The 18257-nt window shown below is 40.1% G+C and overlaps 1 protein-coding gene across 7 annotated transcripts in view; it reads right to left on the reverse strand.

The window, feature by feature from the left end:
- RAPGEF2 (Rap guanine nucleotide exchange factor 2) overlaps nt 1-18257 on the reverse strand; it is a 335598-nt gene that overhangs the window by 132206 nt on the left and 185135 nt on the right. For 6 of the 7 annotated variants that reach the window (XM_054030403.1, XM_054030406.1, XM_054030405.1 and 3 more), the window contains one exon: nt 17568-17585. The exons of the other annotated variant lie outside the window; for it this stretch is intronic. In XM_054030403.1, coding sequence (XP_053886378.1) covers nt 17568-17585 — 18 coding nt within the window. The remainder of the gene's footprint in view (nt 1-17567; nt 17586-18257) is intronic. 7 annotated transcript variants of the gene reach the window in all.

Genomic DNA, 18257 nt, shown 5'->3' on the forward strand with positions numbered 1-18257 from the left:
AGCTGGGAGGGGGAGAGGAGCTGGCGTATGAAGCCCCAGGGGATTTCAGGGTTGCATGCAAGTCTTTCAGGCTGTGGAGCCTAGTGTCTGTTTGCTCTGAGAAGGGTCCTGAACAGTCAAAAGGCAAGTCCTGGATAGTGTGTTGGATTTCAAATGGGAGTCCCGACACTTGAACCATGAGCTCCATCTCATGGCTATCACAGTTGCCATCATCCAGGTTGCTGAGTCCTCCGAGTCCAGGGAGGCCTTTAAGGAGGTCCTCACAATAACCCTGCCCTCCTCCAGGACAGCCGCAAACTCCAAGTAGGAGTCTGCCAGAAGTTCCTGAAATTTGGACAGCATGTTCCAGGAATTACAGCTATAGCCACTTAGGACTGCCTGCTGGTTGGCAATGCGAAGCTGGAGCCCCCGGTAAAATACACCTTCCTACCAAAGAGATCCAGCTTCTTCGCCTCTTTAGATTTATGAATCAGACCCAGTTGACCCTGCCTTTCTTCCTAGTTGGCCGCCTTCACTACCAGAGTACCCGGCTGATGATGAGTCCATAGGTGCTCGTACCCCTTAGGGCACAAAGTATTTCCTCTCTACCCCTTTCGCCATGGGGGCGGGGTGGAGAGACGGGTGTTTGCTACAACACCTTAGTGGTATTATAGGCAGTCTTCATGAGGGGCAAAGCCAGCCTCAAAGAACGTTCAGGGTCCAGAGTGTCAACCATAGGGTCGGTCTCCTCTGAGACCTCCTCTGCCTACTTGCTTAAGTTTTGAGACACCCTCCTGAGCAACTCTTGGTGTGTCCTGTTGTCCATGGCAGGCAGTGTGGTGCAAGTGCCCGCCACTGCTTCATCCGGGAAAGATTGGAAGATGCCCCCAGGGGCACCAGGTCTTCCTGCCACTGGTTCGCAGGGATCCCCTTGTGCCAAAACACCCTGAGCGGTGCCGGTTCCTAGGCCTGGGCCCATCTCGGTACCGGCCCCGGTGCCAGGTCCCACATCAGACTCTGTGCCGACCTGCATACCCATCTCCTACCCTAGCGGAGGATCCCGAGCTACCGATGTCGATGATGGAGGGACCCATGCCTTCGAAACCACCAACAAGAATCTGGACCCTGGCCCTTGGGCATGGTGGTAGGCCCACGGGGTTCAGAAGAGCCACTGAGCCGGCGCCTGCCACTGCAGAGGTAAAGACATCATGGGTAGCAGGTGTCCTTCCTCCTGCCTTAAGCGGTGCCAGGAGCAGTGCCAGCTTCGCCTAGAGGTGTACGACTCCACCTCCAAGTCCAACGAAGACTCCGACCTAGAGGGCATGGTGCCTCTTTGCAGTGCTGGTGTCGTTGCGGGTGCAGATGCGGGGGACTGTGCTGTCATTTCTATGAGGACCCTAATCGCCTCAAATGCATCCGGTGTAGATAGAAGTTTTATATCCTTCTTCTGACACTTCCACACTGGGGAGTCCACTAGAACCAGACTCGACAGACCTCCCCATGAGGCCGGAGTCAACAGTGCCAACTGAGTTGGAACAGGGTGTCCCGGAGAAAAAGTCCGCTAGGGGATCGTTTTCTGTTAGCAAGGGAGGGCTGCTCCAATGGCGGTAAGAAGGAACTGAAAAGGCAGCGGGTCGACAGAAACCTATATACACTGCCATGAAGGTGCCACAGGGGGCTCCACAGCTGACCTGACAGGTACTGCTAGGGGAAAAACCTTCCGATGACTGTCCACGTGGTGCACACGCATCTACTTGGAATCAACATGAGCAATCACTCAAAGAAGAATAAATAGAATCATAGAATCATAGAACTGGAAGGGACCTCTCGAGGTCATTTAGTCCAGTCCCCTGCACTCGAGGCAGGACTAATTATCTAAACCATTCCTGGCAGGTGTTTGTCTAACCTGCTCTTAAACAAACAACTTATCAAATTCACCACAGAGTTTTTCTTGTTAGAATGTTATTACTTCAGCCAAAACATAAAGGATTAAAACAGACAGGCAGTGGCATTGTTAAATTAATGAAGCTCATTGCAATCAATTAATATCCTGGAAACACCAAAGCTACACTTACTCCATTGTAATGTCTGCTATTTTGATAACCCATTTACTAACGTTACAGAATGTTTGAACAAATGCCCTTATGTTGAGCTATTACTGCAGATGAATCTATAATCCGGATCTTTAATATAATGACAAGGCCGGAGTACAGTCAGACTGGTGCCTCAGCTGGGCTTGATGCATTGTGGTCTGCCAATCTTCCCTTTGATTACAAACCGATTTGTCACCTTGTGTACTCAGCTCTCAGTTTTTAGTAGAGAAAACATTCTTATCATTGCATGTCATATTCCTCAAAACATCAGCAAGGTGCAAAGCATACAAGAAGTATTCTAAAACCATCATCAAGTCTTCATTTCTGACAGTTGACAATTGCTTTAGAACAAAAATATGAAGCAACTGTGGAACTGCTTGTGGCACTCTTTGTAATGAGTGTTTGTGTCTCATTTTCAGGATTTATAATTTACCTGGAAAAACCTACTTTAGACAAAACCTTGCCACAAAGACTTAGCATGCAAAAACACTTGTATTTTATTTTTAAATATGGTTTATTCCAAATAAGTGTGTTTTTGCACTAGTGAACTTTTTTCCATTCACTGTTTTGCACTCCTATAATTCATATATTATGGTTCCACTGTCTAAAATTTTATTTTAAAAGATTATCTAAAACCTATGCCATTCATATTTGATATATTCTCTATGCTATTCAGTCATTTATGTAAAAATTTCATGTATTCTGATTTTAATTTTATATACATTTTCCATAAAAGCAAATTTTTACCATCTACATAAATCTAGATAGAGTTTAATACTGTATTATTAACATTATTGGTTTTAAAGGAAATATAGATCTGTTTTTATTATTACTGTTAAACACTAAAAATGTAATAATAATTTTGGATTTATATTTCTGGCCATAAAGACACAATGATTAGAGTTTTAAAAATAATTTTCCCTTCCACCATTATCTTACAATAACCCCTTTGAAAAAGAAACTATTTCTTCGCAATATTTTCTTCCACCATACAAGCAGATTGCTTCTCTATACTAGCTCTGTGCACCTATAACGAAATCTTTCCTTGACTAGTTCATTCTGAAGTGGATGGCTATTTTCTGGATGTCAGTAATTACTGTGTAGGAAGAGCTTTGTTGCTTTAACTGTCTCCTTTCCATAGCCAAACAGATAATTGGAGTCTCTTGAGTCTGGATGGCTATGAGGTCATCCCGTTATTTACCAGGTTCTCTCATCTTGGTAGGTGAAAAGTAGTTACAAGAATGTATTAATCAGATTGGAAACAAGGAGTCAATGACAGCATAAAAATACTAGGATTACTGTGCTTTCCCCTGCTTTCTAACTGTGAAAAACAGCAGGGTATGTGGTGTGAGAAGGAAGGCATACATGACCCTCTGAGGCCAAGATTGATAGAGGACATTATAAGATTGGAGAACCCTGATTTCTGTGTCTTGAAAAGAATTTGGCTTTCCTCTTTGGGCGGAAGGATAAGGGAGAAGGCTCAGTAACAGAGACCCAAATCTCCATGTTGTTAGCTTGAAAGAACATGGGATAGAACACCCACTTCATTGGGTCCTCATCTTGTCTTCTATTTACATGCTATGGAATTGAGTTCTCCAGAGATGTGGAAGTGCCCAAATTAATTTTAGCTTCTTCTCTACCCCATGCACAAGAATGTCCTTGTTGAGCATGGATGGCTGTGTACCTTCTTGCTTGTTCATGTACACTACAGCTGTCCCTGTTGACTGTTGTCATGAGGATAGAGTAGTAGGATATTTTTGAGAACCAGGTGGATTGCCCTGAGCTCTAGCCAATTTATGCTCTTCACTGCTCTCTTGGACCAGAGTATTGGTGTTAATTACTGGGCACCATAGGCTCACCACCCAGACAAGATGGCTTCCTTTATGACTGTGAGCCTGATGGTTTTGAAAAAGTTCAGACTTCAACCTTTCCATTTGAGACCACCAAGACAGAGAGGAAATGACCTTATGGGCTACCAAAATGTTCTTTCAGAATTAGGTGGGGAAAGGAGAGTGTGTTTGTCGTCTCTGGTCATCCTTGGAGACTTGTTTTCTCTCACCCCAAATTTTAGTAAATGGGACATTGTTTCAAACATTTGCGTATGCCTAGTAGGATTTTGGCTAAGAAGAAAGGTATCTGAAACTCTTATTACCTACCCCAGCCAACATAGTGTTGTGTTTAAATGGAAGGGTGTAGTTACCCCAGTTAAGTTAATAAGCTGTAATGCACTTTTGTCTCTTTAGAGGAACAAATTAACCTTATTATTTCCCTGAACTGTCCAAGAGAGGGCTGGACATTGCAGAGCACATGGTTTTGGTAAAATTTAGGACAGAATATGTTGGAAACACCTTGCTAGTCATAGACAAGGCTGATGGAAGTAAGAGTGGGGCTATAGACAGGCTGCTGGGGTAAGAGCTGCTGAAGCTGTGTTCAGCACACGGATGCTTCAGGGTGTGACCTGCATGCTCATAGGCTGGTTATGAGCATACCAGGCAGAGAGCTTCACCAGCAGAACATTGTATAGGTATCCAGGGTTGCAGGGCAAATGGTGACAGCTCTTCACTAGATTGCCCCCTCCAGTAACAAGGTCAATGGGTTCAAACATCAGTAAGAAAATATAGTTATGCTATATTAACAATTTTCACTTATTTAAAAGAATACTAAAATGCTTTGCAAAATCTATAATCTATCAGTGAAAAAAATCAAGTAAAATCTTAGTCCTACCAAACATAGAAATTGTGATTGTCTAATTTTAATTCTACACCATTTTGTTTTCTGTTATTTATTGTCAGTGTGGTTACTGGTATGCTAACTTTAAGTATCTTTCCTCTATTGTCATGGATATTTCCAGATCTTTCAAAACTCACTAGGTAACTTGGGGAGGTGAAAAAACTAGTGAGATATAATAAAAATTAAAAATATAAATTGGCATTTTATCAAATTATTTTTGTATACCCTAGTTTTCACATTTCCGCTATATTCATTGATATAGACAGCACTATTGCTTGTGCTGGTTTTGTGCCAAGCAGCACTAAAATTGTACTGAATCTCTCTGAAAGTTTAGCCAGAAGAAAGACAATTTCTAGATGAACAAAACAGAAATCTATGAACATAGGTAACTCAAATATACTACTACAAATAGCTACACCTGACCCTTAACTACAATCCATATTTTGTTCTTTTTATGTGATCATCTTAACCCACTTCAGAGAGATGGATTAAAATGAGTTTCAACAAATTAATGAGAATTATTTTTAATTTTGTGGTAGTACAAGATATGCATAAGCCTTTTGAAAAATTAGAAGTTATTACTGCTCTGATACACATGGGTGAAGTTTACAAACTTCATACATGTCATAGACTTGGTCCACATTGATAACAAGTGCCTGCAATATATTTATAGAAGTTTGATTTACAAATAAAGTTCTAAGCAATTGAAAATGTACTGACCATGCACACTGCAATACAACGTTTTAATTTTTGTTTTCAATCTCAACATTTCTGTTGTAACAATTTCTTTACACTAAGGCTATTTCTTCATTGAAAGCTATATGTAGATTTAATTTTTTTCCCCTCCTAAAGGGGACATTAAGTAAAATTTTTTAAAATGCCTAAATCTTATTTACAAATCTGACTTAGGCGCTCAAAAATTTTACTTTACATCTTTATTTATGGATAAATAACGCAAATGGTAACGGATTTTTGTTCAACACTTACACTAAATATGCACTTGTGGACATGATGAATTTCTGTCCAAAATTTTACCAAGTTAAGACTGTTAGGAAACAAAGGTTTATAATGGAATGTGTATCCATGTTTAATAGTAGATGTGATGTCACTCAGCCAGAGGAAGCAGCTCTCCGAGTTGCAGACATCCTAAGGACTTTAAAATTTTGTTAAAATACAATGCTAATTACATGTTTAAACAGCTGTATTTCCTCTTTTGGAATCTTACAAACAAGTGTTTTTGAACACCTGTGATTCACCCTTAAATACCACTTCTAATCAAGTAGACCTTCTAAATAAAAGAGATGCAACTGTATCCCACTAAAATTAATCTAATTCCTATTCATGTTCTGCAAGGACTCACTGCGTGCAGTAGTTCATCACAAATGATAAACTATCCTGCTATCAACAACCTTAAGGATCCATCCTGAATAAACCTGAGACAACTTCTTTTACATTGCTTCAAGTCAGACACGCTCTGGACGACTGGCACCAAAGCAGTTGATTGTAAGGATTTTCCTATGTTTAATTTTTTATGAACTTTTTAAATAATTCCTTCAGAATAACAACAACAAGAAAGCCAGAAAAAATACAATGGAGCACATGAAATACTGGCATATTTAGCCCAAATACATGGAATATGCTTGTGACAGTGCAGTGTATTTGACAGGGAATTTGACTGGGAGCTGGAGTTCTAGGTTGTGATCCTGGCTCAGCCACTAATCTATTAGCTGACCTCGGGCTAGTTATATCACCTCTCTGTGCTTCTGTTTCACCTTCTGCCTTTTGTGTGTCTTGCCAGTTCAGACTGTGAATTCTTCAGGGACCATCTCACTATGTGTTTGCACAGCACCTAACAAAACAGAACCCTGATCATAGTTGAGCCCTTTAGGTATTGCCATTAACTGCTAATACTAAGTAGGCACAACAGAGTTAGATAATTCTGATTTTCCTCTGAAGTATTTGACTGTTGCAAGTACTGCAAGGCACTACTGTTCTCAACCATTGTTAAAACTTTGAAACTTGGGAAGAAAAGTTTCATATGCTGAGCTTGAGCCAAGATCTACACTTAAAACTTAGGGCTGGGTCTTCACTACGGGGAGAGTGTCACTGCTGCAATCGATGCAGCAAGGATCGATTTAGCAAATCTAGTGAAGAGCCGCTAAATCGACAGCAGAGCGCTTTCCGCTCGACCCTGGTACTCCAGCTTTCCAAGAAGAGTAAGGGAAGTTGACCAGAGAGCTTCTCCCATCAATGCAGTGCAGTGAAGACACCGGGGGTAAGTCGACCTAAGATACGTCGACTCCAGCTACATTATTCACGTAGCTGGAGTAGCGTAACTTAGGTCAACTTATCCCTGTAGTGAAGACAAGCCCTTAGACAAAGACAGACATAGCTATGTCAGTCAGAGGTACAGCCCACTTCTTCTATATGCATCCGAAGAAGTGGGCTGTAGCCCACAAAAGCTTATGCTCTAATAAATTTGTTAGTCTCTAAGGTGCCACAAGTACTCCTGTTCTTTTTGCGAATACAGACTAACACGGCTGCTACTCTGAAACTTAACCTGAAGGTAGAGATTCTATACTAATTGTTTAAAAACAACAAAAGAAAACACTGCAATTACAATTTTTAAATATTCCTTGCATCTAAAGATAAATAGCAGAAATTCTAGCTATTTTTTCACTGGGAATGATCAGCTTAGGAAACCAGAGTTATGCATGAGAACTTGATTTTTCTGTTGAAAAAGTGAGCATACATTTTAGTTTTAAAGATAAACCTAGCATTTAATGCTACATCAATAGCCCCATGTCAGCTAGGCAAAATTATACATTGTAATAGTAAAAAAAGAAATCCACCTCAGAAGCCAATGATGATAAAAACTCATCCCTATTGTGGTAAATACATATTTTTCTTGAGAAAGTTCTTACATGTTTACAAACCGAGCATTGTCAATATTCACAAATTGAAAACAGAACCCAAACTGGCAGTATTATTACTGACACCTAAATTGCCTGAAACACTGTATGACTTGATACACAGTACTCTACTTTGAATTTCCAAATGCAACCAAAGATGGGTCCAATTATGACATCAGTACAAGCTCTCTTTCCAAGGGGAATGAAAGAATGGCAAATCCCAATGGATACACAAGTTCTGCAGCAGAGATGATGTAATATACAAAAATAGACATCCTCAGACAGAAGCTGAAACTTGGATAAACAGCACACTGCATACAATTCTGAACTGCTTTGCATTAATTTGCAATTGCATGCCATTAACAGGAAGAAAGAACAATCTCTGTTCTAACAGACACATTCTGATTTACATTACCTATTTAATCCATCACCTGTATATTCTATAGAATAAAATGATAATTTTTACATCCTGATTAAAAAACAGAAATACCTTAAAATAGTAAAAAGACAGAAGTATATCCTGTTAACCAATTCTGAGGCTAACAGGCCATGATTTCCTGGAAACTGCAGCACACATGGAACAGTCCTGTATATATGTATGTATATTCACCTATTGTTCCTTGGCATCTCCACAGAGGACCATTGTATTGCAATTTCTAGACAAAGCAGGGTTAGTTAAAGCTGTACTAGTCTCAGAAATCCTTTGCTTTCTGGGCGAATGGCATCGCAACCCAGAATTTCCTCGTTTTTGTCTCACTCTTAAAGATACACACTCACTTATACAGTACATACATAAACTTCAGAAACGAGTAATTTTAATATTATATATACACATTTAGCATTTGATTATTTATGTTAGAGAAATTGAATATATTTTATCTTGACAATCTCTGCAAATTTAGGATGATATCACCATGAAATGTCATTTAAAAAGTTAGGAAAAAACAGAAGAATGTTTTAAAATTAAATATTGATTCTTTAAAAAAAAAAATTACTAGGCATAAATATTCTTCCTGCTAAAAGAGCCTGAAGGTTCTACAGCATTATAGACCAACCCTCACTCCTTTGCAAATAGACATAACCTTTAAATCATTTAATTTTTTAAGTTTCAGACGTTATATAGACATTTATACAAATATGTACTCATGTACAAAAGTGTGGGCATTAAACCCCTGAAAACTGTTAAAATTGTAAGCTATCACTTTAAATTCCCCAGTGGTCTTCCCGGTCCTGCTTGCATGCTAGGAGACTCTGTAAGGAAGTGTGTGATCTGGGATTAGCAGCAGTCTGCAGAGAACCTGCCTAGAGTAAGGTGGGGTGAGTTTGTGTCTGTTTCAGGGAGCAGCTTGCTTTGTCTTTGTTTTGGGGTTCTTGAGCATTACAGCTCTGAATGCTAAGAAATAAAGTAGTGTTATGTTGTAACCTTCCAGCAAGAGTATTATGTTTTTTTCTGTGTGTATGCTGTGAACATAACACTTTCCTGATCCATATTCTCTTTACCCTTGCACCTTCCCAAATCCCTCACTGTATTCTTGCTTCATCTGCACAGCCCTGGCAACATATTTACTCATCTTCTGCAAATAAACTCAGTGAGAATGGAGGAACCACATATGAAATCAGCATTCTGGAATGAACACTCACGCCTGATGTAAGGATTTTTAGTAAAAGAATCTATATTAAAATATATAAATAAATAAATGAATAAATAAAATATATTAGAAATTTGTTAAGATTATGAGGAATATGAAATTGAAGTTGTTGGGGTCTTGAAGAGACTGACAGTGGTCTTTTCATACTAACCTCATTTCCTGTGATTGATATAAAGTGCATGTGGGCTGACAAATCATGTTCTTAGATTCACTTTGATACAAAACGATAATGGCTGAAGTATTATATAAAAATCAAATTGGAAAGTCATCTTTAAGTATATGACTACATTGGCATCAATTTACTGTACAGAATAAGGAGCACTGAAATTAGCAGACAGAACATTTGAGTTTAAAAGCAAGGTAATTGCATTAGTGAGGCATATTACAGTGCCATAAAGTCTACATTGTTGAGGAATATGCTTTGCATTCTTACCTATTAGAAGTGAATGCATTTTTAATTTCTTTAAGTTTGCTTTCTTTGTAATTGGCCATAGTGTTCCTTTATGATATCCCTTTTCTAATCCCGCTATTCTTTTATTCTGATCCTTTATTCTTTTTATGTGTGGTGATGGTGGCATTTCCCTGGGATCTGAACAGGGACTTTCCCTCATTCCATATAATCCTAGCTAAATGCAGACAAAGGCCCTTGACTCCTCAAGACAGGAATCAGGGCTAATCTAAAGAGGCATCACTTCCCTTAACTCTTCCAAAACTCAATGTGTTAGAAGGTGCCCATGGATGTCACAGGAACCCCATCCATCCTAAGACTGGCAGCAATACATCTATAACCCCCATTCCCTACATCTATCTAATCCGTTAATACCCACACCTCCAGTTTAAACATTTTTTCCATTCAATTATACATCAAATCTTTCCCTCCTGTTTAAACTTTACATGTATGTGCTATTCCCAAAGCTCGAGAACTAAGTAAACATTAGCAAATATCACAAGCATTTAGACTGTTCACTTTTTTAAAAGCTTGAGATATTTACAGTGTAGTTGGATCAGCCAGTCATGTAACTCTTATTCTTTTCATACTAAAATGTCTTGCCTAATATCATATAGGAAGCCTATGGCAGAATCTGGAATAGAACACAGCTCTCCTGGGTTCTATTCCAGTTTATTAAATACAAGAGAACATCCTTGGTCCTTGGCCTCATTCATAGTCTATCCTGTGTGCTGAATGAAGCAGGAGTCCTGCAGAACAAATAGTATATAATCATGTAATTAAAGACTGTCATAATGCATACACACAAGGCAGATAAATTAAGGTTGCCCGGGCAACCTTAAACCTGGTGTCCCTAATCACTGAATGCTTGAATTTGCAACCCATAACATTTTTAAATGTAGTTTTCTGTATTTGATTTCCTAGGCCTTAGAAAAAGAAAAAAACCCGATTCCATCACATAGACTCCTACTGACACCACAGGGGTCATTAACAAGTGCTTGAACCCAGGACCTTTAGACCCAAAGCAAACCTCTAGGCTGTTATCTTCTATGTGGCTCAACAAACAGGGCTAGATGCAACATACATTTTGGCAGTAGTTTACACCAGTAGTTCTTAACCAGGGGTTAACGCACCCCTCGGGGTACACCAAGGTCTCCTGGGGTACATCAATTCATCTAGATATTTGCCTAGCTTTACAACAGGCTACAACAAAAGCACTAGCAAAGTCAGTATAAACTAAAATTTCAGACAGACAATGACTTGTTTATATTACTATATATAGTATACACTGAAATGCAAGTACAATATTTATATTCCAGTGGATTTATTTTACAATTATATGGTAAAAATAACAAAGTAAGCAATTTTTCAGTATTAGTGTGCTGTGACACTTGTGTATTTTTATGTCTGATTTTGTAAGCAAGTAGTTTAAGTCAGGTGAAACTTAGGAGTCTGATTTGCCTTGCGTAACCCTGAAAGGGGTACAGTAGTTTGGAAAGGTTGAGAGCCACTGGTTTACAAAACAATTTGCTAGACTAGCAGTTGAATGTCAGGATTCCTGGGTTCTATTTCTGGCTTTGGAAGAGAGTGGTTCTGGTTATAGAGAGTACAGTAAAGTACACAGGTTTGATTTATTTATTCTGAAAGTGTTGCTGAGGATGAGACTTAGAAACTCTGATCTGTTCCTAGCTCTGCTCAAAGTGGCCTTGTGTGAACTCTCATTTGCAAAACTGAGGGAGAGGAAGGGAATGATATTTGTCTAATGCCTAAGAGGTAGAAGGGCTGGCTCACTAATAAGGAATGAGAAGTTTATATAATTATTAAAAACCTTTAGTGAAAGAGAAGAGACTAGAATGTATGACTCCCTACCCACCACTCCTTCCCATAGACCAATGGAATCGCACTGCGGCCATCACAACTGGAGCTCAAGCTCAGTGGGTTGACTAGCATGTTCAGTGCACTAGGAATTTTTCCAAAGACTGTCAGTAGCTAGTTACTAAAAGCTTTATTGATTATGTTCAAATGGCAATTTTCAATCTTACAACTTGTTCCAATCTGAACAGATTTTCATGGGGACAGCAAAAGATATCTGTCTGACCCTTGCACTATCCCCCCACCCCCGGCTTATGTTCATGCTCCAAATCATGGATGTACTAGACCATCATGGTTACAGGCCCAGCTGCACCTCTATCCCTTTCTGGTTTCTGGGTGCAAACCCTTCAGGTGTCAGGCCTCATGCCTTTACCTATTCCAGGTTATAATTCTGCAATTCTCCCACTCTTAGACAAAACCCTAGGCTACAGCGCCCTGTACACCAGCTGTTTACACCCTGCACCTGGGGATTGGGACATGAGTGTCTTCCTTTCAAGAGATTGAAACCATAGTTTACAGAACAATCTTCTAAAACCAAAGTATTGTTTATTTTAGCAGTGGGAACAAAGCATGTAGAAAAAAAGGATTTTAGAAAAAAAGCAGTCTATATGAATATCTATCTTACCTAAAGGCTTACTATTCCATGATGGTAACCTAGGAACACCCAACTTCTTCAGACACCCCAGCAGGTACCTTTGTCAGCTCAGTTCCCCCAACCAACCCCCCCTCTTGAGAGTCCCTTTTTAAACCCTGCTACAATTCTCTTTCCTCTTGGGTATTCACAGGCCCTTTCCTGTCCAGGCATTGTCTCATAAGAACCCTCAAGTGTTTGTGAACATGTGGCTTATCTTGAGACATTCTTTTTCCTGTCTGCTTGTGTTTTCTTACAGACCCTATTAATCTAAACCAACATATTCAGACACTAAGCATACATCAACAGTTTTCATAAATTATTACAGAGCAGTCCCAATTCTGGCAGATGGGCACTAGAACACCTACAAAAATGATCAGAAAAATTTTACTTTGGTAAACCTATCTAATTTTCCCTAATCTTATTAATGGAAATGGCTGTTTTTGCTGAAGTTTTTTTAAAAATCTCAAGCAAATACAAAGCATGAAAAATTTCAGCCCAAATGGTTAAAGTTTGGCAAAGTTATAAGCCACCAAAAATAAAGTATTATAAGACAAAATGCTTTGTTGTGCATCCCTAACTATAGGCAACCAGCTCTGACTATAATACATGCAAAGACACCAAAATCCCCATTTTAAGATCAACCTTAAGCATTACACTGGTTAGTTAAATATGCAAGAGTTTATTAATCTATCTGAAGCTATTACTAGAATACCTCTTCTACACTGTTCTATTCCGGTCCTCTTAAAAAAAAAAACTAGAAAAACTACATTAATTTTTAAGAGCAATACTTAAGATCAGAATCCTGATTTATTTCATATGATCATTCATATTTAAGACTATTAAACTAACATATAGAATCAATGATGAAGTATGCCCCCTCACATTCTAGTAAGAAATTGAACTACCATAGTTAACATTGGAATGAATTTCCCTACTATTACTGTGCAGTTAGGACTCAATCTTTACCCCACCTAAGTCATGGGGAGTTTTACCATTGATTTCAAAAGACAGGAGGACTGGGCTCCTAGAAAGATAAAAATATATCTTTATTGTTACAAAAAGATGGTATTTCAGCACAACAGGCTATTTCACACCTAACAGCTTTGTAAGAAACAGCACTGAAGCCCTTTTGATAATCCCAAAAGAAGAAGAAACCTTCAAATACACAAATGAATTGAATGCCAGTACAATAGTTCATTAGTAGGGTAGCGTAGGGTTAGCTAAAAAATAGTAATCAAATTTCCTGCTATAAGGTCAGCAGGATAAAGCAAAAAAAAGAATATTTTGCTCAAAGCAAGGATCTTAAAGAAACTTGTTCTTTTAATTTGTCAACCAAGCTCTACGTACCAAAGGGATTTCTTTATGTTTTACATCACTAACTCTGTGGCACAAAATATACCAAATAAATTCCTATAAAGTATCACATATAGTATATGCATAAGTGTTTTTTTCATTTGCTTCAATGTAATTAAAAGTAAAATTTAAAATCATAAAGCATGGCATCTAGGTCTTCAAAGTATGTTGGTATTTAAGAGCTGATTTGAGACAGAAATCCTACAATCTTAATTTTTGTTCAAGTGAGACTGGCTCCAATCTAGAACTTCGCTTATTCACTCAGACATGACTTTCCTGACAGTGATTCTTCAACATGTTCTGGTAAGCCCATTCAAACTCCTTCCCCATTTCAATCAAGAGCAACTAAAGAGTGCCGTAATAAAGTCTAATCTCAAAAAGAACAGGAGTACTTGTGGCACCTTAGAGACTAACAAATTTATTAGAGCATAAGCTTTCGTGGGCTACTGCCCACTTCTTCGGATGCATATAGAGTGGAACATATATTGAGGAGATATATATACACACATACAGAGAGCATGAACAGGTGGGAGTTGTCTTACCAACTCTGAAAGGCCAATTAAGTAAGAGAAAAAAAATTTTTGAAGTGATAATCAAGCTAGCCCAGTACAGACAGTTTGATAAGAAGTGTGAGAATACTTACAAGGGGAGATAGATTCAATGTTTGTAATGGCTCAGCCATTCCCAGTCCTTATTCAATCCTGAGTTGATTGTATCTAGTTTGTATATCAATTCCAGCTCAGCAGTCTCTTGTTGGAGTCTGTTTTTGAAGTTTTTCTGTTGTAAGATAGCCACCCACAGGTCTGTCATTGAATGGCCAGACAGGTTAAAGTGTTCTCCCACTGGTTTTTGAGTATTATGATTCCTGATGTCAGATTTGTGTCCATTAATTCTTTTGCGTAGAGACTGTCCATGCCTCCAGCTTCCATCCAGGACACACCACACGATCCATTGTCTACAGCCAAGCTCTAAGATATAACCGCATTTGCTCCAATCCCTTAGATAGAGACAAGCACCTACAAGATCTCTCTCAAGCATTCTTAAAACTACAATACCCACCTGCTGAAGTGAAAAAACAGATGGACAGAGCCAGAAGAGTACCCAGAAGTTACCTCCTACAAGACAGGCCCAACAAAGAAAATAACAGAACACTATTAGCTGTCACCTTCAGCCCCCAACTAAAACCTCTCCAGCGCATTATCAGAGATCTACAACCTATCCTGAAAGATGATCCTTTACTCTCACAGATCTTGGGAGACAGACCTATCCTCGCTTACAGACAACCCCCCAACCTAAAGCAAATACTCACCAGCAACCACACATCACTGAACAAAAACACTGACCCAGGAACCTATCCTTGTAACAAAGCCCGATGCCAACTTTGTCCACATATCTATTCAAGTGACATCATCATAGGACCTAATCACATCAGCCATACCATCAGGGGCTCGTTCACCTGCACATCTACCAATGTGATATATGCCATCATGTGCCAGCAATGCCCCTCTACCATGTACATTGGCCAAACAGGACAGTCTCTACACAAAAGAATTAATGGACACAAATCTGACATCAGGAATCATAATACTCAAAAACCAGGGGGAGAACACTTTAACCTGTCTGGCCATTCAATGACAGACCTGTGGGTGGCTATCTTACAACAGAAAAACTTCAAAAACAGACTCCAACGAGAGACTGCTGAGCTGGAATTGATATACAAACTAGATACAATCAACTCAGGATTGAATAAGGACTGGGAATGGCTGAGCCATTACAAACATTGAATCTATCTCCCCTTGTAAGTGTTCTCACACTTCTTATCAAACTGTCTGTACTGGGCTAGCTTGATTATCACTTCAAAAAAAATTTTTCTCTTACTTAATTGGCCTCTCAGAGTTGGTAAGACAACTCCCACCTGTTTATGCTCTCTGTATGTGTGTATATGTATCCCCTCAATATATATTCCACTCTATATGCATCCGAAGAACAGGGCCGGCTCTAGGCACCAGCAAAACAAGCTGGTGCTTGGGGCGGCACATTTTTAGGGGCGGCATGGCCGGCGCCAGAATGCCACCCCTAAAAATGTGCCCCGGCTGCCCTAGCTCACCTCCGCTGCTGCTGCCACAGCGCGCGAAATAGCTGATTCGCGCGCCGCTACTCGCCCCCCCTCCCAGGCTCTCAAACCTGTGAGGGAGGGGGAGCAGCGGCGCATGAATCAGCTGTTTCGCGCGCCGCGGCGGCTCAGGGTCTCCCCCTCCCTCCCAGGCTCTCAAACCTGGGAGGGAGGGGAGATCCCGAGCGGCCGTTTCGCGCGCCGCTGCTCCCCCTCCCTCCCAGACTTGAGAGCCTGGGAGGGAGGGGGAGAAGTGGCACCCACGCCGCAGCCACTCAGAGTCTCCCCCTCCCTCCCAGGCTCTCAAACCTGGGAGGGAGGGGGAGACTCCGAGTGGCCGCAGCGCGGCGCCGCTTCTCCCCCTCCCTCCCTCCTAGGCTTGAGAGCCTGGGGGGAGGAGGCAGGGCTGGGGATTTGGGGAAGGGGCGGAGTTGAGGCAGGGCCGGGGGTGGGGTAATTAAATAAGGCAGGGGGGCGGCCAAAATTGTTTTTGCTTTGGGCGGCAAAAATCCTAGAGCCAGCCCTGCCGAAGAAGTGGGCAGTAGCCCACGAAAGCTTATGCTCTAATAAATTTGTTAGTCTCTAAGGTGCCACAAGTACTCCTGTTCTTTTTGCAGATACAGACTAACACGGCTGCTACTCTGAAACCTGTCTAATCTCACTGTCTCATGCTGAATCAAACAGCAGCAAAATGGCAAAAGCAAAACCTACAAATGTTCAGCTAACGAAATTTCCACTGCCTACTTTTTAATTTCTCCAACTTATTCTCCTGACCTTACAAAGTGAAAGGGCAGAACAGCTGCAAATGGACTTTATTTTTGGAACCAATACAAAAGTCTAATAAGTGATCTATACTGAGGAAATACATAAATGCATTCTGTTAAACATACTACCTATTTTCCTTATTTCTGTGCTTTGCACATCATCCTCCAGTGATATTGCCTCAATCTTGTGATGTCATGAAGGCAAGGAAGAAGATAAATTACAGTAGATCCTCAAAGATACAAACGCCAGAGTTACAAACTGACTGGTCAACCAGACAGCATGTGAAACCAGAAGTAACCAATCAGGCAGTAGCGGAGACCAAAAAAAAAAAAGCAAATACAGTACTATGCCTGTGTTGTATCTTGAAGGTAGACACATCTGGGCTGCCTGTCCCCACCTCTACCCCCACCCCCACCCCCTTACAGATTCACAGGCGAAGCTGTGAGCCCTCACTGCCAGCTCAAGGCAGCCAGAGCAAGAACAGCACTGGGGTCTGCGATGCTTTCATGTAAGCCATGGGTGCTGTTTTCACACACACCCCTTGGGAGGGGGGTTGCTGTTTTCACCACCCCCAATCCTCCCGCTGGGAAGGAGATGCACTGTTTTCACCACCACCACCCCTCACACCCCACCGCAGTCAGAGGACAAGCTTGCCCCAACAGGGAAAGAAGCTGCCTGCAAGGAAGCTGCCTATGGAACCTGGCCCAGAGTGTGAACTACTGGAGCCAGAGCTGAATTTTGATCAGTTATGGAACATTTCAGTTACGGACAACCTCCTTTCCCGAGGTGTCTAACTCTGAGGGTCTACTGTAATCAGGTTAAGGAGACTGTGTGCTTTCACCAAATCCCACATTTATTTTAAGCATTCTCACTATAGAAGAAATACAGAAAACATCAATAAAGAAAACAAAGGTAGGACACAAATTTAGCCATAACATTGCATTGGTATTATGACAATTAGTCACACTGCAAACTTACAAGTAAAACTGTTAGTGGACCATACGTATAAATTACAATACCTGAGGTTTAGTGCATTCCTGTGAGCCAAAATGAAATGAATGCCATATAGGAAGAAAGGAAAAGATGAACATTATCACACATGCTATAGTACATTCCACCATCAGATAATGTTACAATTATTTTAAAGCGAGTCCCGTTCCCTGATAAATTGGCTGTTTGTGTAAATGTTCTGTAATCCATGCAACAATTAAACATAAGGCATTTAGCTTTATTTACAATTTTTGCAAAGTATTGTCATGCATTTTCCATTTTATAACTATCTTTATATAATTTCATCTACATTTTCACTATAGCCAACTTCCTTCAGAGATGCTATTTTGCGTGTCATTTTTTGACTATTTCGAACACCAGCTTTTTAAGTACACAATCAATTGGGCCAATGTGAAGTAAAATATTGATAATCTTTCAGCAAACATTTCAGTGATGTGGTAAGTAAGGAGCTTGTACAAAATAAAATTCAAGAATCTAGTTTACTCTAAAGCTATGCAATCTATTTTCTGGATGATGTTATTTTATTTTTTATTATTGATCTTAATGTATTTAACATGCAAATCAAAACATACCCACAATGGACACTAAATTAGATCATGCAACTGAAGACTAATCCAATATACTTGACCATTCATTTCATACGGGGATTTTCAAAATCTTTTTTAAAAAATGTGTTAGTTTATTCATACCAACTTCTA

This window comes from Malaclemys terrapin, chromosome 5, assembly GCF_027887155.1.
Source record: "Malaclemys terrapin pileata isolate rMalTer1 chromosome 5, rMalTer1.hap1, whole genome shotgun sequence".
NCBI lineage: Eukaryota > Metazoa > Chordata > Testudines > Emydidae > Malaclemys > Malaclemys terrapin.